The 27384-nt window shown below is 36.5% G+C and overlaps 6 protein-coding genes and 1 pseudogene across 8 annotated transcripts; 5 read left to right on the top strand and 2 right to left on the bottom strand.

The window, feature by feature from the left end:
- The first annotated feature begins 151 nt into the window (after window positions 1-151).
- LOC104768910 (CBL-interacting serine/threonine-protein kinase 2) lies at window positions 152-2114 on the top strand. Its single transcript, XM_010493003.3, is given in 3 exon segments — window positions 152-279; window positions 492-1704; window positions 1706-2114. Coding segments are annotated over 2 exon segments (1365 nt in total). The 5' UTR covers window positions 152-279; window positions 492-498; the 3' UTR covers window positions 1865-2114.
- Window positions 2115-2706: 592 nt separating this feature from the next.
- Window positions 2707-10433, top strand: LOC104772148 (WAT1-related protein At5g07050-like). Of its 2 annotated transcripts, XM_010496793.2 has the most exons (10): window positions 3018-3314; window positions 3790-3862; window positions 3966-4059; window positions 8600-8815; window positions 8922-8984; window positions 9082-9198; window positions 9305-9553; window positions 9702-9858; window positions 9943-10094; window positions 10190-10433. In XM_010496793.2, the coding sequence occupies exons 1-10, from the start codon at window positions 3282-3284 to the stop codon at window positions 10431-10433; spliced, it is 1398 nt and encodes a 465-aa protein (XP_010495095.2). In that variant the 5' UTR covers window positions 3018-3281. The 2 variants fall into 2 exon arrangements, with proteins under 2 accessions (XP_010491304.1, XP_010495095.2); XM_010493002.3 differs by lacking the exons at window positions 8600-8815; window positions 8922-8984; window positions 9082-9198; ... (2 more) ...; window positions 9943-10094; window positions 10190-10433 and adding exons at window positions 4319-4459; window positions 4556-4613; window positions 4704-5352 and having other exon boundaries at window positions 2707-3314.
- LOC104768908 (zinc finger CCCH domain-containing protein 4-like) lies at window positions 5256-7332 on the bottom strand. Its single transcript, XM_010493001.3, has 4 exons — window positions 7138-7332; window positions 6640-6909; window positions 6291-6514; window positions 5256-6171 (listed from the first exon to the last, which is right to left on the bottom strand). The coding sequence occupies exons 1-4, from the start codon at window positions 7231-7233 to the stop codon at window positions 5589-5591; spliced, it is 1173 nt and encodes a 390-aa protein (XP_010491303.1). The 5' UTR covers window positions 7234-7332; the 3' UTR covers window positions 5256-5588.
- A 732-nt stretch (window positions 10434-11165) lies between the features above and the next one.
- On the bottom strand, window positions 11166-11914 carry LOC104768906 (putative RING-H2 finger protein ATL69). The gene has a single exon (XM_010493000.3). It carries the CDS (start codon window positions 11800-11802, stop codon window positions 11320-11322), a length of 483 nt encoding a protein of 160 aa, XP_010491302.1. The 5' UTR covers window positions 11803-11914; the 3' UTR covers window positions 11166-11319.
- A 3096-nt stretch (window positions 11915-15010) lies between these two features.
- On the top strand, window positions 15011-17361 carry LOC104772147 (aspartyl protease AED3). Its single transcript, XM_010496792.3, has 3 exons — window positions 15011-15574; window positions 16103-16583; window positions 16731-17361. The coding sequence occupies exons 1-3, from the start codon at window positions 15050-15052 to the stop codon at window positions 17090-17092; spliced, it is 1368 nt and encodes a 455-aa protein (XP_010495094.2). The 5' UTR covers window positions 15011-15049; the 3' UTR covers window positions 17093-17361.
- A 788-nt stretch (window positions 17362-18149) lies between these two features.
- Window positions 18150-20128, top strand: LOC104768905 (protein MAINTENANCE OF PSII UNDER HIGH LIGHT 1). Its single transcript, XM_010492999.3, has 3 exons — window positions 18150-18551; window positions 18792-18929; window positions 19598-20128. The coding sequence occupies exons 1-3, from the start codon at window positions 18381-18383 to the stop codon at window positions 19985-19987; spliced, it is 699 nt and encodes a 232-aa protein (XP_010491301.1). The 5' UTR covers window positions 18150-18380; the 3' UTR covers window positions 19988-20128.
- Window positions 20129-25136: 5008 nt separating this feature from the next.
- Window positions 25137-26784, top strand: LOC104768904 (cytosolic sulfotransferase 15 pseudogene; annotated as a pseudogene). The gene has a single exon (XR_015593250.1). The product of XR_015593250.1 is annotated as a cytosolic sulfotransferase 15 pseudogene (transcript).
- The last annotated feature ends 600 nt before the right edge of the window (window positions 26785-27384 follow it).

The raw sequence follows: 27384 nt of genomic DNA, 5'->3' as shown, positions 1-27384 counted from the left end.
GCAACATATGCCCTCTGTCTATTTCACCTTCCACGCAATTATTAAATTAAATAATAAATAAATAAATCTTATATTAGATTTTTTTTTAATTAATTAACAAAATAAAATAAGAATCTCAAAAATATAAATAAAAAGAAGAAAAAAATTGATAAACAGAGAGGAGCAGAACAGAACTGAGTCCACTGGTCAAAGCAGAGACAGAGAGAGATCCAAACTTGTTCCTCTCCTCTTCTTTCGAATTCGTCTCTCTCAACTCGGCTTCATCTCATATAGAGAAAGGTAATATTAAATATTCATTCTTCTTCCCTTTCTCTCTTTCGATACTGATCTAGGTAAGGGTGGTTAATAAAGTCTGAGTCTTGATACAATTGTTGTGCTTTGTGGTTTTGCAAATCCAGTTTAATCCGGAACTAGTGTAAGGATCAATCAAAAAAGTGATTTTTTTTTGTTTTAACATTCAAAAAAGTAATCTTTCTTTGTTGCTACATTAGGATTAGGATGGAGAACAAACCAAGTGTATTAACTAGTAGATACGAGGTTGGGAGGTTACTGGGTCAAGGTACTTTTGCCAAAGTGTATTACGGAAGAAGCAATCATACAAACGACGGTGTAGCTATCAAGATGATTGATAAAGACAAAGTTATGAGAGTCGGGCTAAGCGAGCAGATCAAGCGAGAGATCTCTGTCATGAGGATTGCTAAACACCCTAACGTCGTTGAGTTATACGAAGTTATGGCAACCAAATCTAGGATTTACTTTGTTATCGAGTATTGTAAAGGCGGTGAGCTTTTCAACAAAGTTGCAAAAGGCAAACTTAAAGAAGACGTTGCTTGGAAGTATTTTTACCAGCTTATCAGCGCTGTTGATTTTTGCCATAGCCGTGGTGTTTATCACCGTGACATTAAACCAGAGAATCTCTTGTTGGATGATAATGACAATCTCAAGGTTTCTGATTTTGGTTTAAGTGCGCTTGCTGATTGTAAGCGTCAAGATGGTCTTTTGCATACAACTTGTGGTACACCTGCTTATGTTGCACCTGAGGTTATTAACCGAAAGGGTTATGATGGTACGAAAGCTGATATATGGTCTTGTGGTGTTGTCTTGTTTGTGCTTTTGGCTGGTTATCTTCCTTTTCATGACTCTAATCTCATGGAGATGTATAGGAAGATTGGTAAAGCTGACTTCAAGTGTCCCACATGGTTTGCTCCTGAAGTAAAGAGACTGTTGTGTAAGATGTTGGATCCTCACCATGAGACTAGAATCACTATTGCTAAAATCAAGGAGAGTTCTTGGTTTAGAAAAGGTTTGCAGTTGAAGCAAAGAAAGATGGAGAAACAAGTCAGAGAAGCTGCTGCTAATAATCCAGTGGAAGCTGCAGGTCCAAGTGAAAACGGAGAAAGTCACGAGCCGCCTCAGCTTGCTAACTTGAACGCTTTTGATATTATCGCCTTGTCTATGGGGTTTGATTTGGGAGGACTTTTCGGGGACTTGTTTGACAAGAGAGAATCAAGATTTGCATCTCGGAAACCTGCTTCAGAGATTATTTCTAAGCTAGAGGATGTTGCCAAGTGCTTGAAGCTGAAGATAAGAAAGCAAGACGCAGGGTTGTTTAAATTGGAACGGTTAAAGGAAGGAAGGAAAGGAGTTTTGACGATGGATGCAGAGATATTCCAAGTGACGCCTACGTTTCACTTGGTTGAAGTGAAAGAAATGTAATGGGGATACAATAGAGTATCAGAAGCTAGTGGAGGAGGATCTTAGGCCTGCTCTGGCAGATATTGTTTGGGTTTGGCAAGGAGAGAAGGAGAAGAAAGAAGAGCAGTTACCGCAGGTTGAACAAGAAGAGCAAGAAGAACCATTGTAGTGCGAAACTGCATTGAAAAAACAGAAGCAAGCACATGAATGGTAGGAAGAACACAAAGAAGACGAGAAACTCTCTCGTGGCTTAAGCTGAAAGAGAAGCAGCATCAAGGATGAGAGAACTGTGACAAACAAAAGCAGAGGAAAGGAAAACATACACAACTTTGAGATTCTTTTTTACAGATATAGTTTACAAAAAAGTTGTAGATAGTTGATTGTTGTAACAATTACGAGCTATTTTTATACCTTTGAGCTCTCGCGTGAAGTTTTGAACTTGTATTGTGTTCTTTGAGTAATACCGTATATGAATGACTAAAGATTTGATCGAGATACAGTAGCAACAAGGATTTTTGTATTACCGACCAACTCTAACAATATTTACGGTTTAGTCGTCCGGCGTATTTATTTACATGAGCGGCGATGGCGTCATGCTAAATGTGGGGGAGGGAGGGAATGAATCACAAATAAAAATAAATGAGACATTAAAAACTGATTGAGAAAGATAAAAACGATGCGATATACTATTTGATTTTGACTTGAGTAATTGATGTTTCGTTTTCCTAAGTGGAGACGTTGATTTCCCAATAATAAATTTTTTAAAAATGGCTTTTGGTATTTCCTAAGCTAGCTTGCATATAAAAACGTGAATCCATTGAACTCTTCTTTGCTTCTGATATATAGTCATCTATAGGAACTAAGTCTATAATCATCTATAGAAACATTAGCCATAGTGTGCAAAGGGTCAAGGGAAATGGTGATGAGGTTCACACTTTGGCTAATGAAACAACAACAATGTGTGTGTGTTTTGGCAATTGACATACTCGTCATAGAGATGATACGGTCTCTGTTTCCAAAGGTTCTTTTTTTTGTTTTCTTATCTTTTCACCTTTGAAAACAGAGACCGTATCGTCTCTATGACAAGGCGTTTATTCATTCCTTGTTCAGACAAAAAAAAGGCAGAACCTCGATTTACTGTCGTTTAACTTACTTGGAAAAAACTCAAAAGCAGATCAAAGAAGAACAAAAAAGAAGAATCAAAAGCCGGAGTTGTTTTTTTTTTTTTTTTTTAAAGCTTGAAGCATTAAGGAGGGGTAATTTCGTCTTTTAAGTATTATTATTATGTCTTATTAATATTTTATCTAAAATTTTTTATTATTAATCGTGGGGGGATGTGGTACGGACGAACAATTCGAGAGTAACAGAGGAGGAAGAAATCGTCGTTAGATCTGGTTTTTGTTGTTGTTGTGGATGTTGTGGCCAGCCACCACCAACTCCTTTTCATACAAACAAACAAAAAAAATTATTCCTTTGTTAAATAGTAGTAAAGAATTGGCTTTGCCTTCTTTAATTTCGAATCTTGAAGGACTTTTGTATACCTTCTTCTCTTTCGAAGCGTTTCTCTGGGATTCAACAAACATATCATGAGGAAGAAGCTCGACACTCGTTTCCCTGCTGTAAGTTTTTTCCTTTTTCTTCTTTCTTTTTGGGTTTTTTTTAGTCTCATGTCCTTCTGCTTTATTGAATCGATTTGGTTGTTCCAAAGTTTCAAAAAATTTCTACGGTTTTGATGACCTTAAAAAGAAAAATCGTATTTTTGATGTTGAGTTTGTATGTTTATCTCTGTTTCGATGTCTTTGATATGTGACCCAGTTAGTGTTTTGGGATTTTTGTCTATTTTAGTGGCATGCATCATCATCAAGGTCATCTGTTGAATACAGAGGAGTTTTGTTTTTATGGTTGCAACCCGCTCGAATCAATTATTTCGTTTCCAGTAGCTTTTGATTGATTTTATGCTCTGTAGTGTGTTCTTGTTTCTGCACAAATACCATTTGCGTAGTGTTTCTTTTGAAAGTTACCAACTTTTTAATTATGCTTCGTGCCTCGGAGATACTTACCCTCTCTTCCCCTGTTATCTCTGCGAATTTTCAGGCTCGTATAAAGAAAATAATGCAAGCTGACGAGGATGTTGGCAAGATTGCCTTGGCGGTTCCTGTCTTAGTTTGTGAGTCAGAAACAGAATCACACATTACCTCCTATTATTACCTACTCTATAGTGGACTTGTTTAATAATTTTCATTCACTTTTCATCTACTTACTTTTTACAGCAAAAGCTTTGGAATTATTCTTACAAGACCTTTGTGATCAGACTTATGAAATTACTCTTCACCGTGGAGCCAAGACCGTCAGCTCACTTCACCTGTAAGTTGACCTCCCAAACATTTCTTTGTAGCATCTCACTGCACGCTGCTCATTAGCTGCCACCCCCTAAAACCGATTCTAAACTACTCGATTTTTCAGATGCTATAGGTTTAACTTACCCGTTGTCACTAAGCAGTATACGATGTTATTAGTTTGTTACAGAACTTTATTCCATTACATTTTTCTCTAGCCTTCATTGTGTTCAGCACTTACTTTTCATAATTCCACATCCCAATTCATTGATTTGTTGTTTCCACAGGAAAAACTGTGTCGAAAGATACAATGTGTTTGATTTTCTAAGGGAAGTTGTCAGCAAAGTTCCTGATTATGGCCATGGGCATGGTCACAGTCAAGGCCATGTTGATGTAGCCATGGATGATCGCAGTATCTCCAAGAGAAGGTTTGATCTTTGTTAACTGTTCGTAGTTCCATATTCTTGGTTTATTTTGTGAAGACTCTGTTTCAAGCTGATTTAATTTACTAATTGATTGGTCAGGAAGCCGCCGGGTGATGAATTAAATGATAGTGACGAGGACTTGAAGAAAACCAAAGTGGTGAGCGATTCTTCTTCTCACTATTGTCTTTCTTTTTTGGTTTATGAATTGTGTCTTGATGTGATGCTTCATATATTGTGAACACTGCAGCACGAGATGGGACATGCGGGAACCAGTGGAAGAGGTAGTGGCAGAGGGCGTGGAAGGGGACGTGGACGAAGTGCAAAAACATCGGAACGAGAGCTTCTTCATCATCGCGAGATGGAGATAGATGCATCCATATTGGTAGCACCACCACAACATACTCAAGAGGAAATCAAGATGCATGCACCACTACAACAACATGACACTGAGAAGAAGGATGTGGATGAGCGGTCTTACCAGACAAAGGAAGAGCCGCAATGTCCCAAAGAAGGTAACAACGACACAAACTCAGGGTTGGGTCGGGGTTTTGATCTGAACACACAATCTCTCGACGTCGAGATGAAGCCGCAAGTAATCACAGCCTCGAGGGAAATGAAAATAGAGGAATATCCGTGTTGGTCCATCCCGAATATGGGCAATATCGATCCAGTGCAGCTTGCTAATATGAGTAAGAGGTTAGACGAAGACGAAGAAGATTATGACGAGGAGGAAAGCTGATAATGAGACCACAGCCTCGTTAGTGTTATCGAAGTTGGTTTTAGTAGGAAACATGATATAGGATTGAAATAGAGTAGTATCATTAACAGTCTCTGTTTATGTAGAATAAAAATGTATCTTTTGTAGAGTTTAATTAATAGTGTTATTATTTTGGCTATACAGTATCTTAAAACTTCAAGACTCTTACTTGAATAACTACTGTTACTCAGTCCAAAATGAACATGAGTGTGTGAGAAGGAAATCATGGTTGAGATGAAGGGGAGGAATTCTATAATAAGTTTGGCTAATTGAATCATTCTGGAGTTTTCTAGCTTGCCAGAATATCTATGATGAAAGAAACAATTATCCCCCTTGTATCTGTTTTATATGAACTTTATAAAGTAATGTTCTTTCTTAGCTGGCATATTGGTGCACAGGACCTGGATGATGATGGTTAGGAGGATACTGGAGCTGGTAAGGCAACGACCCCTCTTGGGTTGAAATGTGGGCACCCATTCTCTGCGGGTCCATGGATGGGTAATAAGGTCCTGGTGCGTGCGTATAGAACTGCTGCATCGGTGGGGTATGATCCTGCTGCTGAGATAGAACTGCTCGAGGTAGTAAACCACAATGAGCCACACTGCCCTGTTGCTGTTGGTTGGAACCACCTTGATCAGGTTTAGGGACCTGAGGTGGTCTTGCCCATGTGAGTTTTAGCCTCTGACCGTTGACAACTAGCCTGTTGCAGAGCTCTTGAATGGCCTTCTCTGCTCCTTCTCGGGTTGTGTATGTGACAAACGCACAGGCTTTCTTGGGCAAGATTCTGACAGATTCCACTTCTCCGTAAGCGTAGAATCGGTCCCGGATGTCCTGCTCGAGGGTTATCGAGTTAAGTCCACCGACGTAAAGCGTTCTGATGCTTTCATCCTCTGGTGGTTCCAAAGGGCCCATATCACCAGCTTTTCCAAGTAACTTCATTGCGACTGGATCGTTAACACTGTAAAAAAGAATGAAGAGAAACACAATTCAAAACCAACAACTCTGTTTGGCGTGAGTAAAAAATGCAGAGGTACTAATACATAGTTACATACAGCAATATAGAAGAAAATAGCTTACCCATAATAACGATCTTTGATGTTTTGATGGGATAGCTCTCCTGTTTCGGGCATCTCATGCCGGAATGCACATTCGGCACCTCTGTTACACTCACCAATGGTGTAGAAACTACAAACCTGTGGTCGGTTCCTTTTATAGTATGGTGTTGTTCTTTGGAGCTTTGAAATAGTATCATTAGGTGGCATCTTCCCGAATGAAGATTCATAATCCAGCCCAGCTCTAGTCTACGTAAGAGAAAGAGAGAATCAAAATAACTTGGATAAGCTACCGTGAGGAAACTAGACTTAGTCACCATCAACCATTCACAACAAAAAAGAAAAAGAATAATTAATGAAAACATGGTTCATACCTTTTGGTCATGATCCTCAGCAAAGTACACTCTGTTGACATCGCTCTTAGGGATAGAGTCATGAGTAGTGATGTTGAGTGCGGTGTCTCTGACCTGAACTGGAAGACCATAATCGAGATCCAGAAGACAGACTTGGCATACATTTTTCAGCTTGCAGCAAGTCTGACAGATTTCAGTCTTTTTGAATCTAGCATTCCGGCCAGGCTGCCACTTAAAAACCGTGAAAGGGCGTGTACATATCTTGCATTCCTTATTATAATTCACTCGGGTCTGCATAACAAACACATCGATCAGGAAACACAAAATACAAAATACAAACCCTAAAGCTATGAGAATAAAAACCACAGTGCCAAGGAATTTGATAACTACCGAAACCCTAAAGCTATAGATTACTTAGTGAACTACTCCAATATACACAGAAATCATCAACGAGCAACATAAGAGATGAGATTCGAAAGGAAAGATTTATGAGAGCCATTGAAAGCCGAGAGAAATCACCATTCGCACGTACGGATTGTCACCGAGGCATGATTCGCAGATGATTGGGAAATCGGAGCGTTCCCATCCATCGGCTCCATGATCTCTGTGAGCCATTCTCTTTCTCCTTCTGATTTACTCGATGATTGATCGATAGTTTACCTTGGATTGCCCTAATTGTAGCTTGTGGCGTACTTTTAGGGCAGAGTCGGTTTCGACTTTTTTATTTGTGGCGGTATCTCAACAACAACAACACATTAGTCTGGGCCCAAAATATTGGAAACTGGCCCGTTCTTATTTGCACGAAAAGGGTTTTTAGTCGGCCCATACAGATTGTCGTTCTTATTTATATGGCAAGCCTAGGGTAAAATGTCGCAAACTCGCAAGATTGTCATTTCTTTCCTTGCTTGCCAAGTTGGTATTAGTAGGAAACCTGATGTAGGATTGGAATAGAGTAGTTAGTCTAATTATGTAGAAGAAGAAAAAATGTATCTTTTGGCTCCTGCTCTTCTTTTCCTTGCATTTTTTTTTTTGTAAGTATCATTTGACACTCCAAATTTGTGAGGACACGAAACCGTTTCTACTCATCCTCTCCTTACTCACTCAAAATTGAATCATCGTGTCTCAATTTCCTGTAAGATGTGATTCTAGCCGTTTGATTATAAAGAGTTATTTACTTTCGTGAAGGGGTAACTTAGCTTTTGGATGATTTTATATTACTCAAATGGTCTAAGTTCGAAGATTTAACTTTCATGCATGTCACCTTAATGCCTTCTATGTCATTTATTTGCTTACCTCAAGACTCACTACAATGATTCCTTACATGTTCCTCTTAAACCTTCCCATTACCTTCCACGTGTTCCCTGCCCTACCATTTCTTTTCCCCCGTTTTTTCCCCCCAATAAACAACATCTCTGTTTCTTCTCGAATCATGCAAAAGTGCATTATCACACTCTAGGCATCTTTTTAGCTACTAAAATCAAAAAGTGCGTTTTTGATTATTGGCTAGAACCTTCAACGTTGAGTTGTATAGGTCGAAATTTGATGATATTGTTCGAACTGATGTAACAAGTTTGTGTCCCTCAAATCATATACGTACTACTTGGAAGATTAGAAAGGGAAAAAATAAATTTAATACCTACATTAATTAGCGATCAATTATACCATCCCTCGTAACTCATCTTTTGGTATATTAGCTATTGATCACGAGGACGGATTGATATATTGATAGATTCGTTTCATAATTTCAAATTTTGCCTAATGGAAGTTTATATAGTATCCCAATTGGTTATCTATGATTTTAAGGGGATTCGGCCTGTATATGTGAGTCCCAATGACTACAGAGGAGGTGAGATAGTGATGTCAACCAAGAAACATAGAATAATTTTAAGAAATAGAAAACTATATGTCGTTACTGCGTTGCGTTTTACTATAAATACATAAGACCACTACCACAGTTTTTCACTCAAACACACAACATTAAAAACATCATGTCGATGGAAGAGCTTAGTAGCTGTGAGAGCTTTCTCACAAGCTCTAAACCCTACTTCGCCATGATATCTCTCCAGTTTGGGTACGCCGGAATGAACATAATCACCAAAATATCCCTCAACACCGGTATGAGCCATTACGTCCTTGTCGTCTACCGCCATGCAATCGCCACCGCCGTTATCGCACCCTTTGCTTTCTTCTTCGAGAGGTTATATCCACTTTCTTTTCATCATGACATTCTCTTATTTCTATATATTCACCAATAAAAGATCATTTGTAAAATGGTTTCTAACTCCAAATTTTTATATCTACAGGAAATCTCAGCCGAAAATAACGTACTCCATTTTCATGCAACTATTTATACTAGGCCTTCTCGGGTTTGTTAAATATTCAATTTCTCTATTTAATTACGCGCTGTCTTTGGAAAAATAAAGAAAGAGAGTTAACATTTTATACGATAAACAAATTTTACAGGCCAGTGATCGATCAAAACTTCTACTACATGGGGTTGAAATATACGTCGCCCACGTTCTCGTGCGCCATGAGTAACATGCTTCCAGCCATGACCTTTATCTTAGCCGTTTTATTCCGGTACGTAAATAAATTCACAAATATATATTTGTAAGCGTAACTTGTGGTTTATAACGGTAATAATTTAACTAAAAAAAAAAACACTACGTACTAATTGTGATAATAGGATGGAGATGTTGGACGTGAAGAAACTGTGGTGTCAAGCGAAAATAGGTGGAACGGTGGTAACAGTGGGCGGAGCGATGGTGATGACACTTTACAAGGGACCTATCGTTGAGCTGTTTTGGACCAAGTATATGCACCTTCAAGACAATGAGACGGCGTCGTCTAAGAGCTCAAGTGATAAGGATTTTCTCAAAGGATCCATCCTCCTCATCTTAGCAACACTCGCATGGGCCTCCCTCTTCGTTCTACAGTTATGTACGCACATGAAGAGAAAAATTGAGTAAAAACTCGAGATTCTCTTTAGTATTGCTTTTTTATGTTTACGTCAAAAGAACAATTTTACTATTATATATATTCGCTCTTTTTCTAATTCGGTTTGGTTTATGTGACTAGGCAAGAATACTAAAGACGTACGCGAAGCATCAACTATCTCTAACAACACTAATATGCTTCATCGGGACAATACAAGCAGTTGCAGTGACGTTTGTGATGGAACACAACCCTTCTGCTTGGAGAATTGGTTGGGACATGAACCTTCTTGCCGCCGCTTACTCTGTACTACTACTAGCTTCTCTCTAATACTTTCATATACGATCATATTTTTAATATACTAATTCTAATAGATTGATAAATAAAAAGGGGATTGTGGCATCAAGTATCTCATACTATGTGCAAGGGATAGTGATGAAGAAAAGAGGACCTGTGTTTGCTACAGCTTTTAGTCCTTTAATGATGGTTATTGTTGCTGTCATGGGTTCTTTTGTCTTGGCAGAAAATATCTTCCTTGGAGGGTAAATTTCCACTTCTGCCTATTTTTCTCCATGCATAGTTATGAACTTATGATGAATATCTCACTTAAGGATTATCGATTGTTTGCGGCAAGCAGGGTGATTGGTGCAGTACTGATTGTAATTGGATTGTATGCGGTCTTATGGGGAAAGCAAAAGGAGAATCAAGTGACTATTTGTGAACCCACCAAGACTGACCCGAACAGTAAAGTAAATGAGGATGTGGAAGCTAATGGAACTGAAATCAAAATCTCGGAAGGTGATAACTCTATGCTCTCTACGATTGTGATCAGTGTACCACTATCGGAAACACCTTTGAAGAAGACTATTCAAGCGCCATGAAGATTGCACTACTATGTATGTTACGAGGAGAAAAATAAAACTAAAGACTGTCTATTTAAGTCGAATCAGTATCTTTATCTTTTAATTTTGACCTATATATATACTATGTGAGAGGGATGTGAAACCGTAAAGAGTTAGAGCTCCAGCTTAATGTACGTACGCCTTCTTTTTAAAAATAATACGAAGGCTAGCTTTCAACCATATTGAGGATTAAGGATTTTCACCACATATCAATCGATTTACTGCTCGTAAATGACATATACTTATTATCTGGACCGCTTCGTCCCCTTCGAGAGCATCCAATGCAAGGAACAGAACAGAGTAATCCACTTTTAGAACTATTTTTCGAAGCATGTGCAAAGTAAATTTAACGTCATAAAAATGAAAAAAATTAATAAATACTATAATTATTCAATTTCTCTTCCGTTTTTTTTTATTTGAATATGTTACAAAATAAATTACTTGTATATTGTGTTATATTTCACTTACGTAGAATGAAAAAGAGCAAAAAAAAAAAGAAAACCTTTTTCCCAAAATTAAAGTGGAGATCCCAAAATCAAAGCACAGAAATCTGTACAAAGATCTGTGATTTCCTATGAAGTATGAAGTACTGATGATAAAAGTTGAGTGAGCTAGCTAAACATTAAAGTATATCCAAAGGCTGATCATGAGTCACAATCGCAGACTCATGCAACAAAATAAAAATAAAACTAATCCAAAGTTTTTTCATAATAGCGTTAGAAAAATTTACGAATGTTATTGAGCTTTCAAATTCAATTTTAACTTTTAAGTATAACAACAAATTTTAAATTAATTTCATCAAATCTCAAAACATGAAGTGATAAAGGGAGCTAGACAAAAAAAAAGGTGATTATTAACCAACCCTTCACCTGATTTGAAAGGCAAGTGGGACCAAATCGGACAATGGAGTAGCTAGCCTAGACGGAGCTGGTGAGTTCCTACAAAGAGGACACGTAGCACTAGTCCGGAGCCACTCATCAACACAATCAGTGTGGAAGCAGTGGTTGCATTCCGGTATACACCGAACCGGTTCCCTAGCCTCGTAATCACATAAACATATCGAACATGGGCCGTTGTTGGGCCTCGGTAATCTCCGGCTATCTCCCAACACTATCCTTGGATATGACTCTATCACTGGCCGGTCTAGACCGAGTTTCACCACAGCCGCGGGCGACGGCCATTCAAGAACTCCGTCACTCGTCGTAGCTTCATCTCTTCCTGTAGATTTTGACCTTATGCAGATGTATGAAGCCAGCATTATAAAGGAAATGAGAACCAAGATGCTTACGGCAATGGCGATGCCATAGCCTAACCCAACCCCACTGGCCGGAGGACTTATCGGAGACATATGGAGAGTAAAGAGAGTGAGAGCTAGAGAGAGACTAGATCAAAATGTGGAAATAAGAAGAAGAGATCGGTTAGTAGTAGAAGGGGACAAGTTTGACGTAGTCCGCGGGAAAGCAATTAAATGGTCCTGGCGTCCTGCACAACAATTAATTTTTCTCACACATTTATATTATAGATTGGTTATGAAATTATGTAATTCTCTTTCAAAATCTTTCCATCTTCTTGTATTAATTATAATGGACCATTGACTCTGATTATTTTTAGTGATTTAAGAAGGTTTTAATATTTTAGCGCGGAAACCGACAAAATAAACTACTAGTAGTAGTAGTCCTTGAAGTTAGTGTTTAACTATAACATCAATTTGTACAACCATTTTTATTAAATATACATGGATGTACATATCTTTTTGGTGTGTGTACAAATTCCAAGCGACGATCACTAGTTCAATCGTAAAAAAACTTATCAACTGCAAGAGTTTCATTGACCGCTTCAGTTGCAAAATATAAAGCTTTAGACGTAAATGTCAACTGAAATGTTTCTTCTTCGCCTTCATCTAGGCACCAAATAAACTATTTTGTCAAGGGCCAAAAGCAAACCCATTACGAAAGATCTAGATAAGCGAAATCATTTCTTACCTCTATACTTTGTCTTCCGGACCCGGTCCTTCACCTTAATTGATTCATCCATTACCCCTTTTAGAAAAGGGAACAAGGCTTTTTACAAAAAGGTTAATGATTCATGTTTTTGTGAAAAACTGTGGCCTCGTTAAGAAATTGTGGAATCATTTTTTTTTTTCGTGGGATTTCACATAATCACTTATTTTCTTCTTCTTTTTTGAGGAAAAAATGTGAATCGCATTTCAAGATATTTCATAATCACATTTTAAGCTCGTTTTTTTTCTTTCAAATTACTTCCAAACGGTTATTTCATTCAAGAATATGAAGTAGTTGTATAGCTCACAAATCTAGTTATTTATTTATTTTGTCGGTGAAAAGATCTAAATAGGCGAAATCACAAATCTAGTTATATGTCAGTCATAATGTTATATTCTTGGTGCGGGAATTGGCACCCCCAACATATCGATCTAGACCCGTTAAAGAACCGGCTATCTAAACCGGGAACTCGGCCTAGGTTTGGACTTCATCCTTGAAGGGCCAATGACACTGAAAAGCCCATGGACGAGGTGACGAATCGGCACTTCAACTCGCCCTGCGGCTGACCTAGCAAATAAGGAAAGACTTTCCTTATTAGTTCGCCTGTAGTTAGGAAACTCAATATATTCAATATATTGAGTATATTCAGTAGATCTTCGAATACCTATAAATAGAGGACAATCCTCTCATTGTAATATCATCCAATTCTTAATACAAAAACCCTAATTCCTCTTTGTTCTTGAGCAAAACCTAACTTGTTTTTCAAGAGATTTCATTTCTCCTTTTCTTGTCTACTTTGATCCAAGCTCTTTAAGAGAATGTTACTGAATTTGTTTCTCTCCTAAAACAAATTCATTATGAGAAACACCAGTTTCTACATATATCCAGTAGTACCACTTCTGAATCTAATATCTCATACAATCAAATTGGTATTGCACGTCGAGTCACATTATCATTCAGGCCTTATATTAATTTTACCTTGTCAACTTGTTCATATATATATATGTGCGTACGTGTTCTATAGATTCTATATTGAAGGAGCGTGAGTTATGAAGTGAACGGAGTGGCAATCGAATAACCGTATCAAATACGATTTTGGGCCCTTTGTGATCAGCCCAATCTTTGTATAAACACATTTTGTTGAATAGTTAAATACTTTTTAAAAAGAATAATCATAAAATACACTAACCATGTTCTATTTTGTCAAAAGTTCATCACAAAATACACTAACCATGTTCTATTTGATATATCATGTGGGAGACAAGTATATTTTTCCTTATTATACGCTGCCCATCAATAGCTAATACCCCACAGAAGTAGTGGAAATCTCAAGAAAAGTAACTTCTGCACTATCGGAAGAGTAAAGAAACAGACGAAAAAAATACATTATTGGCCGACACCAGTTTTTACAAACAAAAAGAAAAGAGTAATTAATAATGGCATGCTTACAAAATAAGGAGTAAATAACTAAACCAGCTAGCACCCAAGTTTTTACCGGTCTGCATTATTGGAGCTGCTGCAAGAAACAAAAGCAACAATTCTCTATTTTAGATGGTTCTGAAGTGGTTATAGTGATTGACAATTACAGTCACTCTTTCTTCACACCAAAAAAAAAAAATCAAAGTCACTCTTTCTAAAGTGATTTTTGGATATTTGATTGCATAACTCACTTTTTTCTATTCAGAAAACTAAATATGTATATAAACTGAGATAATATCTCGGCTTGAATTGAGAGAATATTCTCTTCGAAAATACGGTTTGGTTAAGAGATAATTAAATAAATTATGGAAAAGATCTCCGATCAATATCTTAGATTTTTTCCCTCTAAAGAGACACTGGGAATACACTATACACTCCCCCATAAATCACTCTAAGATCACATAAGTCAAAATTTACAGAGTTTAGAAAGGTAGCAACTAAATAAATAAACAAAACTTTAGAACTCTGCAACTTGCTTTTATCTCATGTACAGTGTAACGTTGTTGAAGGTCCAACTCTCGAAGGCAGGACTGAAGAAAGGAAGAGACGAAACAAACTCTTGAAGGGCTAGCTAGATGTACGGTTGAAATTGATTGTTCCAAACCTGTGATTGTTGTATACTGCAAAAGCTAGCTATTTTTAAAAAACGGATCATACAATTAGGTTAAGGATAATGTTTAAGGTATATGCTTAAATACTAAGCGTTTTAACTTAACATTTGTTATCCCGCCTGATTCGAATTTAAAACCTAATAAACCGGAAATAATCCTTGATTTGTACTCCCTCTGTTTTATATTAAGTGTCATTTTAGACTGATTATTTTGTTACAAAATAAGTGACAAAATAAGTGTCACTTTATATTTCCAATGTAGATGTTTGGTAAATTTTCCAATTTTATTCCTACTAATTTAATGTATACACCAATAGAAAAATTGATTAATATATTAGTAAGGGGTAAAATAAAAAATTTAATGATTTTCTTAATATGTGTGAGAAACTCAAAAATGACACTTAATATGAAACAGAGGGAGTATCATATAATTAATATAGTTTAATAAACTTTTGATTTTATGTGGTTGGTCATTTTCTAGCTCATACCACTATATATACCCTCTCATGCCAACCCCATTTAATATCCCATCCAACACAAAAGCACATAATATTATGTCTAGTCTTGTTTTTTTCCTCCAACTTCTTTTCATCGTCCCATTAGCACTTGGGTTAAACCACCCAAACTGTGACCTGACCAAGACTCAAGACCAAGGCTCCACCCTAAGAATCTTCCACATAGACAGCCCTTGCTCCCCTTTCAAATCATCATCCCCACTCTCATGGGAAGCGCGTGTGCTGAAGACGCTGGCTCAAGACCAGGCCCGTCTCCAGTACTTGGGCAACCTCGTCGCCAAGAGATCTGTCGTCCCCATCGCCTCAGGGCGTCAAATGTTGCAGAGCACCACATACATTGTCAAGGCTTTGATAGGAACTCCTGCTCAGTCATTGCTCCTAGCCATGGACACGAGCAGTGACGTGGCTTGGATTCCTTGCTCAGGCTGCGTTGGTTGTCCTTCTAACACCGCCTTTTCTCCCGCCAAGTCCACCTCCTTCAAGAACGTAAGCTGCAGCGCTCCTCAGTGTAAACAGGTATAATTTGTACTACAATAATAACTGATAACACACCTACGCCTACACATATAATAAATATGTTTTTGGAATGTTTTTTTGATTAATCAATTATATTCTCACACTTACATTATAACATTATTAATGAACAGTTCATATTAAAAAGAATAGAAAAAGTATCTAGCTCATGAATATGGCACATAGTATATTATTGTAGTTAAATTTTAATATTAGTAACCTGCGATTTGTTTCATCTTAAACATTGTGAGCATGAGAATATTATTGCTGTCCTCAAATGAACACAGTAGCAGATCTAGACTTTAGTTAATCAATATATGAATGAAAAAGGACAGTCTCTATTTTATTACGTGAAAAAAGTTTTTACAGAGAGTAGGTCCCACGTGGTTATAATTGACAACTCCACCCACATTCCAAAATAACGTTCACGGGTTATTACAGAACCACTCAAAACTCGACCGACACGATGGTCACACTACACTTGCACTGCACTAAGTCACTATTAACATTCACGTGAACACTTGTTTGCAGGTTCCGAACCCCACGTGCGGAGGACGCGCGTGCTCGTTCAACCTCACTTACGGAAGCTCCTCCATTGCGGCTAACCTCTCCCAGGACACGATCCGCCTCGCCTCCGACCCGATCAAAGCCTTTACATTCGGATGCGTCAACAAAGTCGCCGGTGGAAGCACCATCCCACCGCCACAAGGCTTGTTGGGCTTGGGTCGAGGCCCACTCTCACTCATGTCACAGGCTCAGTCCATTTACAAGTCCACTTTCTCTTACTGTTTGCCAAGTTTCAGGTCTCTGGCCTTCTCCGGTTCGCTCAGACTCGGTCCTACCTCCCAGCCCCTGCGCGTGAAGTACACTCCACTTCTTAAAAACCCTAGAAGGTCTTCTCTGTATTACGTCAACCTCGTAGCCATCCGCGTCGGTCGGAAAGTCGTCGATTTACCTCCGGCAGCTATTGCTTTCAATCCTTCAACCGGCGCTGGAACCATCTTTGACTCCGGTATTTAACTACTCTTCTCCGGTTTGATTAAATATTTGGTTATTGGCTTCGGTTTAGTTCAGCTAATGTGTTTTATTTGTGTTTTGGTTTGGTCGGTTTAATTGGTTATCTACTACTATTAGTAAAGTAATTTAATTTGATGTGTAGGGACTGTGTACACGCGGCTGGCTAAACCGGTATACGAGGCAGTGAGGAACGAGTTCAGGAAGCGCGTGAAGCCACATACCGCCGTCGTGACGTCACTCGGAGGTTTCGACACGTGCTACACAGAGAAAGTGACGGTGCCGACGATAACATTCATGTTCAAGGGAGTGAACATGACGTTGCCGGCTGATAACCTGATGCTACACAGCACCGCCGGGAGCAGGTCGTGTCTCGCCATAGCCGCAGCGCCGGAAAACGTAAACTCTGTCGTCAATGTCATCGCGAGCATGCAGCAGCAGAACTACCGTGTCCTCATCGACGTTCCCAATGGACGGCTCGGTTTGGCACGTGAACGATGCTCTTAGAAAGATGAATGAGACAATAAGAGCCTACTCATATTTATGCAGAGACTTGTTTGTTTGTGTTATTTGTGTGTTTCATTTTTGTCCTTTCTCTTGTTGTTTGCTTCACCAGTCTTAGAGGGCGGTGGTGTGTAGCATTTGTGCTGTCTATAGCATTTGTGCTATGCTATCTAGTCATTTTTATGGTTTTTTAATTGTTCTTGAATTTTCTAGAGATTTGGGTCTTAACTAATCAAGATATCAAAATAATGAAACTACATATTTGGTCCTTACATATTCCTTCTTTTTTTTGTCATATGATGTTGTCTATATTCTATAGTTTACTTATATTTGTATTGCTGTGGTTATTGATGATCAATGTGCATCAATAGAGATTAGGCCTCTCAGAGATAGCGCGCGGCGAAAGAATCCCACTTTAAAGCTTAAGAGTGTGTGGCTTTGTAATATGTATACGAATTACGAAATTATTTTTTTTGTTACAAACTTACAACACACATAAACTTGGTTAAAACTTGAGTGTCATATCGGTCACCTAACCACCACCTAAACAATAAAACAAAAGTGCCACACTCTTTGGTTCACTCCATTATGGGGATATTTGTTTTAATTTGTAAACATTTCCTTTATCCCGCAACGGGAAAGTGTAATCTGAACCCCACATGCTCATGATACAATACAATGGGATAGTGGCTAAGCAGTAAGCACTATCCCACAAGGTCTAGCTGTAATGATTAAACTATGGTAAACTGAATTTAGCGGAAATTTAAATGAACTATAAATGGAATAAGAAAAAAAAGAAAAGAAAATAGATGCAAAAAATGTCTAGACACATAAATAAATAAGAAAAAATTAACATTTTATTTTCTGTGAAAATATCTATGAAAAAACCAGATTTTATACTGGTTTAATCTGAAATTGTTAGTTTGGTGTGGACTTGGATAAATATAATATAGTAAAATGAAAACTAAATAATTGATATAACATAACATATATTTGGTTGGTATGTGTTATGTATAAATAATTAAATATATAATGGATTTAACATTTTGATGAATTTTAGTTGGTTTGGTTCGGTTCGGTTCGGTTTAATATAAACATTTGGTAATTTGGAGTTGGCAATTTGTGGGTTTGGGGAGTTACACGCGTAGTAGTAAGGCTAGTGAAAAAGCCCACCACACAAAACACACATCTTCTTCCTCTCTCTCTCTTTATCTCTTCTCTGTTTCTGAGAAGATAGAAGAACAAACAAACGTAAGAATCTCCTCTATCTATCCTCGAAACCTGATCAACCATGTCGAACGTTTTGCTATCCCCAAACGGCTACGTCGTTGCATCGCCCAAACCTCTTGTCAGATTCCTCAATCCAAAGTCCGGTGGACGGAAACTTTTCGTTTCCGTCGTCAGAGCTTCTTCTTCTGATGATGCTGATTGTAATGCCGAAGAATGTGCTCCCGAAAAAGAGGTAATTCTCAATCCCTTCTCTTTTAACAAGAAGCTTTGAATCTGTATTTGATTCTTTACTGTTGGGTTCATACAAAGAGTCTGACTTTACTTATAAGATTTTAGAATTGAAGTCTCCAAGATTGGTTACTTAGTGAAACCTTTGGTGTTTATGAATTGAAGTGATTACAAAAGTGGGGATTTTTTTGACAATTGAAGTGATGTTATTGATGGGGTTTGGTGTGCTGAAACACACAAACAGGTTGGAACTGTGAGTATGGAATGGTTAGCTGGGGAGAAGACTAAAGTGGTGGGAACATTCCCACCTCGGAAGCCGCGTGGTTGGACTGGCTATGTTGAGAAAGATACTGCTGGTCAGACTAATGTTTACTCTATCGAGGTTGGTACATCTTTCATTCTCCCATCTATCTATCCCCACTGTTTTAGGTTATCTGTATTTCCTAGTAAGTTTTAGACTTTTAGTACATGTAGGGGAGGGAAACAGTAAGATTCATCTAAAACTGATAGATTTGGATGGGTATAGGCGTATAGCCATATAGGTTTTCAGTTGAGAGAATAAATTTTCAAACTTTTCTGAGGAAAGGGTTGTGATGTTTATGTAATAGGCATTAGAATGTAGTGGATGCATAACAACAAGAAGAAATTTAGGGTTCTTTTGACCAGTTAGCTTGTTTTGTGAGCCTTTTGGAAATCTCAAATTTGCAAGATACGTTTGGCTCTTTATTTGAGTTTGATCTTAGGTTCTTCACTGCAATTGCTGAATTAAGGATAATAAAGAATACTATTATGCTTCTTGATCTTATCAGTTTGGTGTTATATTTGGTCTCCTTTGATATATATTATTTTTTGGGTTTTCTTTGTATTTGCTTCATTATTCTGTCATCGATCTCCACTTCCACAGAAGATGTGTTAGCTTGCGACAAAATATCTTATGCAAATCCTGCATCTTCTTAAGATGGGATTCTTGATCTAATTCTGTTGACTCTTTTCTTATTGGCTGAATTGTATTGCTTTCGGCTGAATACTTAGCTTTTCTTGTCACTTCAGCCTGCAGTATATGTTGCAGAGAGCGCGATAAGCTCAGGTACTGCAGGATCTTCATCTGATGGGGCTGAGAACACAGCAGCAATCGTAGCAGGCATTGCCCTTATTGCAATCGCTTCAGCTTCCTCTATACTCCTCCAAGTCGGGAAAGATGCCCCGTCTCGACCAAAAACAGTGGATTACAGTGGTCCCTCTCTTAGCTACTACATCAACAAGTTCAAGACTTCAGAAATTCTTGCCCCCTCTGTCACAGACGCTCCGCCAGTGGCCGAGCAAGAACCCTCACTACCAGAAACTCCACCAGTGACTCAGGAAGAACCCTCACTGCCGGAAACTATGGCCAGTGAGGCTCAGCCGGAGGAGTCTTCTGTACCAACAAGTAGTGCCTCTTAGGGGGCTAGCCTAGGATTTATATATGTTGTGTAAAGATGAGATGAAGCATAGACCAATATCATGCATTCTGTTAATATTCGGATATATATGTATACACTCTTCTCTATGAGTTGGTGATTTAATCAAATTTAAAAATCCTAATCTTTTTGCTATTGTTCCTGCTTTGATTTTACCCTGTCTGGAGAATTGGTCCGCATACAAAAAATATGTTGTTTCTCTTCTAACTATGGATGTATTACAAAGGCGTTCAACGGTTTTACACGGCTCTGTCTCTCTATATGTTAGACGAGCCAAGAGATCTCGAGACTATAGTTGTATCTTGATAGGTTGAGAAACGTTTTTTTTGTTATCTTGATCTTATGTTGCAATCAAATCCTAGAAAAAAACTGTATAGATTATCTAGCAACTCTCCCAAAGCCCGAAAAAAACATGTTTTTTTTAATCTTTGATTTCACTGGAGCTTGAAACCAATTATTGAAGGTATCCGAGTACAAAAAGTCCAAGCAGTAGACGATTTTTATGAAAGATTTGTACAATATGTAATCTCTTTGCTTAAGATAGATACCTTACTTGTTTGAATGAGAGAATAGTGTTCAACTTACGTTTCTCCATCATCTCATCTCTATCTTTTAACTCGATAAACACGAGGGAAATAATCACGGCACGCATCTTTGAATTCAAGAGTTTTGGTTCTTTTTTTTTGTGTGTAAGAGTCGTAATCAAAAGATACGTTGCTTTCGCCAATAAAGTGGACCGCAGGTCACTCAATTTGTTAAAAAAGAAAAAAAAAACAAGTCACCCACATTGTTTTAATTTCTATATTTCTAAATTTATCAGTCGACACTTTTTTTTTTTTTTGGATGCTTTGTCGACTTAATAAAGAGAAATAATATAAAATAGGATAAACAGATAAAGAAAGCAAATTAACGTAGGCTCTACTTTGCCTAAATGCACCCGATTGCGCCTTTTACGGCATGTCGATATATATCATCTTCTGTTCCATATATAGTCGAAAACCTATTTACTTTTGTTTGTTTGAACAACGGCATGTCGATATACATGACAAATAGCGCAATAGTTATATACTATTTATTTTTATTTTTTTAAAATATTACGTAATTAAAAAGTCGAACGAAACCATGACATCATCTAAATTCTAATTATACACTTGTACTTCATTAGTATAAAAAAAAACAAAAAACAAAAAAATTGGAAACGCATGTAGCGGTATAAATTAACAGGGTGTAATATCATATAACAAAATCAGAATTTGTGAAAGTTTAGAAGATTATTTGACAATATACCCTCGACAAAAACTATTAAAAAAAGATTGCTCACCAAAAAAACATCTATATATTTTCAGACTTAATAAATTTTTTAATGATATATATATCTTTAGTTACTCGACAAATTATAATTTTGAAGTATATGTAAAATATATGTTGTATCATTTAGTATGGTACAACACACCTGATATAATTTAGTATGGTAGGACTAAATAAATGATATACTTTAGTATGGTAGGACTAAATAAAGTTATATCTGTAAATTATATCAGTAATTTAATTTTAAAGTATATGTTGTACTAAATTTTTTAATGATATATATCTTTAGTTACTCGACAAATAAATTATATATAATTTAGTATGGTAGGACTACCATACAAAATAAATGATACAACACACCTGATATAATTTAGTATGGTAGGACTCAACAAGAATATGATGAGTTAGGAGTCAGGACAATCTTATCCGGATAATATTAATATTTGGGATACTATTAAGTACAAATAGTTTAGTACGTCAGTTTAGAAAAGTATTGTTTGGTAAGAGACAATCAGACAATAGTAACTTAACTTTAAATTGCAAGTTTCGTTTCAAGGATGCAATATCAAAAACATTTAAAATTCAAATTGTATTTATCAAAAAAGGAAAACTTAGTTAATTTGTATGAGTTTTTGCCTGTTTGGATGTGGGGAGAGCAGCAGAAGACTATTTAATATGCTACGCCCAAAAATCTCGTGACATTTTGGAATCCAAAGTCTTTTTCCAAAATGATAATTTAATTGTTCAAAACTTAAATAATAAAATACTGAATTTAAAATATAATTGAACTAACTTAAACTAGGATAATATATACGCATGAAAAAGTATTATGTGAAATTTACGATTAATATATGTTTTCGACTTAAAACTATAGTTTATGAAAAAAAAATCATGTACATATTCAATTTATTTTACGTATCAAATTTAATATTTATTATATTTATGTATTAATAAATTGATAATGTCCTAAGAGAGGTGTCGGGTACTCGCCTAAGCTAGCTTGGATGAACTCCATGCGCGGATGTGTGGAAGTGAACGTGGTACCACGTGGGTATCGAGTGGTTTGGTTATTTCATAAAGAATTAAAAAATATCATTTTGTTAGAAAACTTAGGTAACTACCATTTTTTCAGAAGAAAAAAATTAAAACTATCCTCACAGTGTCGGCCCAACATTCATGAGGACTCTACACAAAAATCTAAAAAATATATCTTTTTCACCTATGATAAAAATTATAGGTTTTCTATAGAGGCCATAACTTGATATTTTAAGATCTTTTATATATTTTAAAAAGGAAAAAATATCTTTTACATGTAAATAAAAAAGCCCTTATACATATTTTTAAAATAAAAAAGACTTTTTGTTTAAATGAAAAAGGCTTTTAAAAATTTAGGCCTGAATCCTTGGCTTCACTTGCTTCCCCTGTGGGCCGGGCCTGTATCCTCAAACAAACGACAAAAGTACAACAGCGTTTTGTTATTTGTGAAAAAACATGTCAGTTAGTGAAAATATCATGATATAGTAAAAAAAGAAACGTATCATTAAGAAAAACAATGTGTTTTAATATTAAAAATCATGTTTTCAAAAGAAATCACATGTAATCTTATTAATAAATAACGTACAATTTAAAAAAATAACTTCTTAGAGAGAGAGATATTATGTAGTCATATGTAATTTGATAAAACAGTGTGTTACAAAATAAAATACCATGATTTAAATTAAAAAAACGATGACGGAGATTCCAAGAGAAATTATAATCTAGAGAGATAAAGTAAAATATCTTCTGCAATTTGAAGGAAAGAAACCAAAAAAGAAGAAAGAGATGGCAAGAGGAAGAAAAATGATGTTGTTTGATGGGTTTGTGGAGCCAATTGTGATATATTATGACAGAAAAAATGATGCAGGTTCATGGTAAGAAGAAAAACAACAATGGAGATATAGGAAAAGAGAGAAACCAAAGAAGAAACAAAGTGAATAAGACAAGCTAAGTCTTGGTAATTTTATTGCCCTTTTGACAAAAACACTGTAGAAAAATGGTATTTTCTTAATTGTTTTCCATTTTAATGGTATTCTCTCTGCATATTCTCTTGTTTTTATGTGAAATCACAACCATTCAAAGACATACTATTATTTTCTGAATAAATTGTTAAGTCAATTAACAAGATAAGATTAAAGCTGAAGATACAAAGACAAATTTATAAAATAATAGATGCTAAATCTTTATATACCTTCTAATTAAGTTTCATTTTGATCTGGTTCAAATTTACCACCAACAAATTTCAATCCATAAAATTATTTCGGATTAAACATTATCATAAACGAAAAACCTTCTTCTTTTCCTTTTTAAATTTCTCTGGAAAAGAACTTTCGTACGTATGTCGTCGATAGCCCACAAACATACAGTCTACAAATATCATGTTGAAAGGATAAATACAAAATGGGATACAAAATCACATAAAGTCTTGTTCATGGTTAGATATTATATTCAATTATTCATCCTTATAGACAAATCTTGAGAAGCATAGTTACACTGTGTTAACTAGTGCTTTCCATTATATTATTAACAATTTGAAAAACTATATTTATTATTTTGTATTGTAGCTATAATTGGTCCGTCCATTTCAGGGGATTTACTTTATCTCTGTCCAAAAATGGATTATTCTTCAGTCGACAACTTAAGCGTGATGGACATAGGTTGATAACTAGACGAATGATACAAATTGACTTAACTGCTTGTGCTCCTCCTGGTAACACGTATTGTGGTTTTGAATGACGGATTCATCTTTCAGGTCTACATGATATTTTTCGCCGAAAGCTCGAAGTGGACATACACATACGATTAGGAGTATGTAACTACCAAAAGAAAAAAAAAAAAGTAAAATGTCCACTATATAAATAATCAAAGATGAGATAGTATAATTAATTCATACAAAATACATCGATGAGCTTGAATATGAATCCAAATGTAATAATCATTCAACTTATTATAAATAGAAATACATAAATATAACACTATATATATTTATAATTTTGTAGTTCATGGTAGAACATAATCGGGGTGTGATCGTAAGAGATAACTTGTTTATCTATTATGATAACATACACTTAAGATTGTATAAGAATTCAAAATTCAAGGGTTATCCAATTTCCAACGAAAATACATTTTTTTGTGGTGTCTAATTAGTATTTAAGTCAAATAAAAAAGAAATTTTATTAAGAAAATCATGGAATTTCCAATTATCGCTTGATAAAGTTGGAAAGTTTGACAAAATAAAAAGTTTGGAAGTATCTGTTGTTGATACAAAATGAAACTACATAAATATATATATATATATATATATATTTCTAATTTTTTTAATAGTTTTACAGAAAATGAGGTAAATTTTTGACGTTTTAACATATAGGAATTTTAATGAAAATACTCTCAATATAGTTGAAACTTTAAACATTTTTAAACTATTTTTTTTATAGATCAAAACATTCGGGTAAAATTTTGGTAACGAAATTACTCAATTTTTTTTGTCAATACCGCGCGTGTAAACTCTAAAGCTTACTATTAAACAAAACGAGGCGTAAGTATGACTCACGTATATATGAGTATTTTTCCGTAAAAAGATATGTGACTTTTCCTTTTAACAAAAAAATTACTAGGAAAGTTGAGTTCTGCCGACAATTAATGGACCAGAAACAAATGAAAAAGCAGCAAACCAAACCTTGCACTTACACCAAAGGAGAATTAGTACAGACAATGACACGACTTTACTACTTAACAAAGACAAAGAAAAAATAATAAAAAGATTTCGAGTGAGAGTAGTAAATATATGCAGTGGGGCAAATAATATATTCGCACACGCCGTTTATTTTTCCCACGTGCGTGATAATAACAACTAATGAAGGCTGCTGTGCTCTTCTTCTCACAAAGGCATCTCTCTCTCTCTCTCATGCATTTTGCGTTATTATATAAACAGCCAACTTCCTCACGAAATCTTATACCCAAACACACAAAGCTTCCATTACATTTTAATTCTCTATATATTCATCACAAGAGCACAGAAAACAATGGCGCCCTCAAGCGTGAAGACCATCCCAATGGCGATCCCAAGTTTCTCCATGTGTCACAAGCTCGAGCTCATCAAGGAAGGCCAAACCCGCGACCCGAAACACGGAGGTGGAGATGATGAAGGGCTAAGCTACGAGTTCCAGGAGATGTTGGACTCTCTTCCAAAGGAGAGGGGATGGAGAACTCGTTACCTTTACCTATTCCAAGGGTTTTGGTGCCAAGCCAAGGAGATTCAAGCTATCATGTCTTTCCAAAAACATTTCCGGTCCCTTCCTAACGACGTCGTTCTCGCTACCATACCTAAATCCGGTACTACCTGGTTAAAAGCTTTAACTTTTACCATCCTTAAACGTCACCGGTTTGATCCGGTTTCCTCAACCACCAACCACCCTCTTCTCACATCCAACCCTCATGACCTTGTACCTTTCTTCGAGTACAAGCTTTACGCGAACGGAGCTGTTCCCGATCTCTCCGGTCTAGCCAGACCAAGAACATTCGCAACACACGTCCCTTTCGGTTCCCTCAAGGATTCGATCGAGGAACCTGGCGTGAAGGTCGTGTACTTGTGCCGGAACCCGTTTGACACATTCATCTCCTCGTGGCATTTTATCAACAACATCAAATCCGAGTCAGTGAGCCCAGTCTTGTTAGATGAAGGGTTTGATCTGTACTGCCGGGGAGTGATCGGTTTTGGCCCGTTCTGGGAACACATGTTGGGGTACTATAGAGAGAGCTTAAAGAGACCAGAGAAAGTGTTCTTTCTAAAGTACGAGGATCTCAAAGAAGACATCGAGACCAACTTGAAGAAACTTGCGAGTTTCTTGGGACTTCCTTTCACCAAAGAAGAGGAACAAAAGGGAGTTGTGAAGGCTATCGCTGACCTGTGTAGCTTCGAGAATCTGAAGAAGCTGGAAGTGAACAAGTCAAAGAAATCGATCAAGAACTTTGAGAACCGATTCTTGTTTAGGAAAGGAGAAGTGAGTGATTGGGTTAACTATTTGTCGCCTTCACAAGTGGAAAGATTGTCAGCCTTGGTGGATGACAAGTTAGGTGGATCTGGTCTCACATTCAGGTTGAGCTAAAACGAAGGCCACGTGCCACATCTATACTCTTGTTGATTCTGAGGGGCCTATAAGTTAAGGCAGTATAGTTTGTATTGTTGTTACAGATAGACAATGAAGCAACGTCCACAATATAGTTTGTCGTTTTTTTTTTTTTTGTCAACATCGAAGTTTGCGAGTTTTATTTTAATAAATATCGTTTGTGTTTGCCATTAATTATGTTTTTATTTGTACTAGATTATTATTTTTCATGGGTGTTAAGTGTTAACTGAATGTATTGACAAATATAAATATAAATATGTGTCTGTATTTCATAGATAATTTTATATTATAAGACAAGGGATTATGGATCGAACACGTGTTTTTACCAATTATACTCTCCTTTTTGTTTTCTTTTCTGAAAACGATATATCCTGTAAAAAAAAACCTATATAGCATATTATTTCTGTTTTTCCAATCTTATTTTACCTTTTAATCAACCAATTTTTATGGTATGAATTCTTTTAATGAGCAACTAAAAATAGTAGTAAATACGAGACTGAACTATACTACGTACGATGATCAATGTAAGACATCTTGTCACCGAGAGAAACTAACGGGATGATGGGTTGTTGTGATGTCACGCATAATTGTCACCAAGAGAAGCTATATGACTAAACGGGATGGGTTGTTATGATGTCACACATAAATGTCACGGGCCTAGAGAAGAATTTTTGTTAGGACGAAACGGGTTGGGTTGTTGTGGAATCACGAAACACGTGTTTTAAACTAGGTAAACAAAAGACAAACAAAGTAGGAATACCGAATCAAATTTTTGATTTACCCACATGTCGATGCTTGAAATTTTGTTACAATTTTGTTTTATCTTCGGACTTTTTTTGTAACGTTAAATTTGGCGAGTTTCAATTCAAAACCAGTTAATAAATGAATACAATGACTCATGTACTTTCGT

Source organism: Camelina sativa, chromosome 20 (genome assembly GCF_030686135.1).
Source record: "Camelina sativa cultivar CO46 ecotype springtype chromosome 20, ASM3068613v1".
Taxonomy (NCBI): Eukaryota; Viridiplantae; Streptophyta; class Magnoliopsida; order Brassicales; family Brassicaceae; genus Camelina; species Camelina sativa.
Note: the sequence above shows the minus strand (reverse complement) of the source record. Positions and strands in the feature narration are given on the sequence as shown.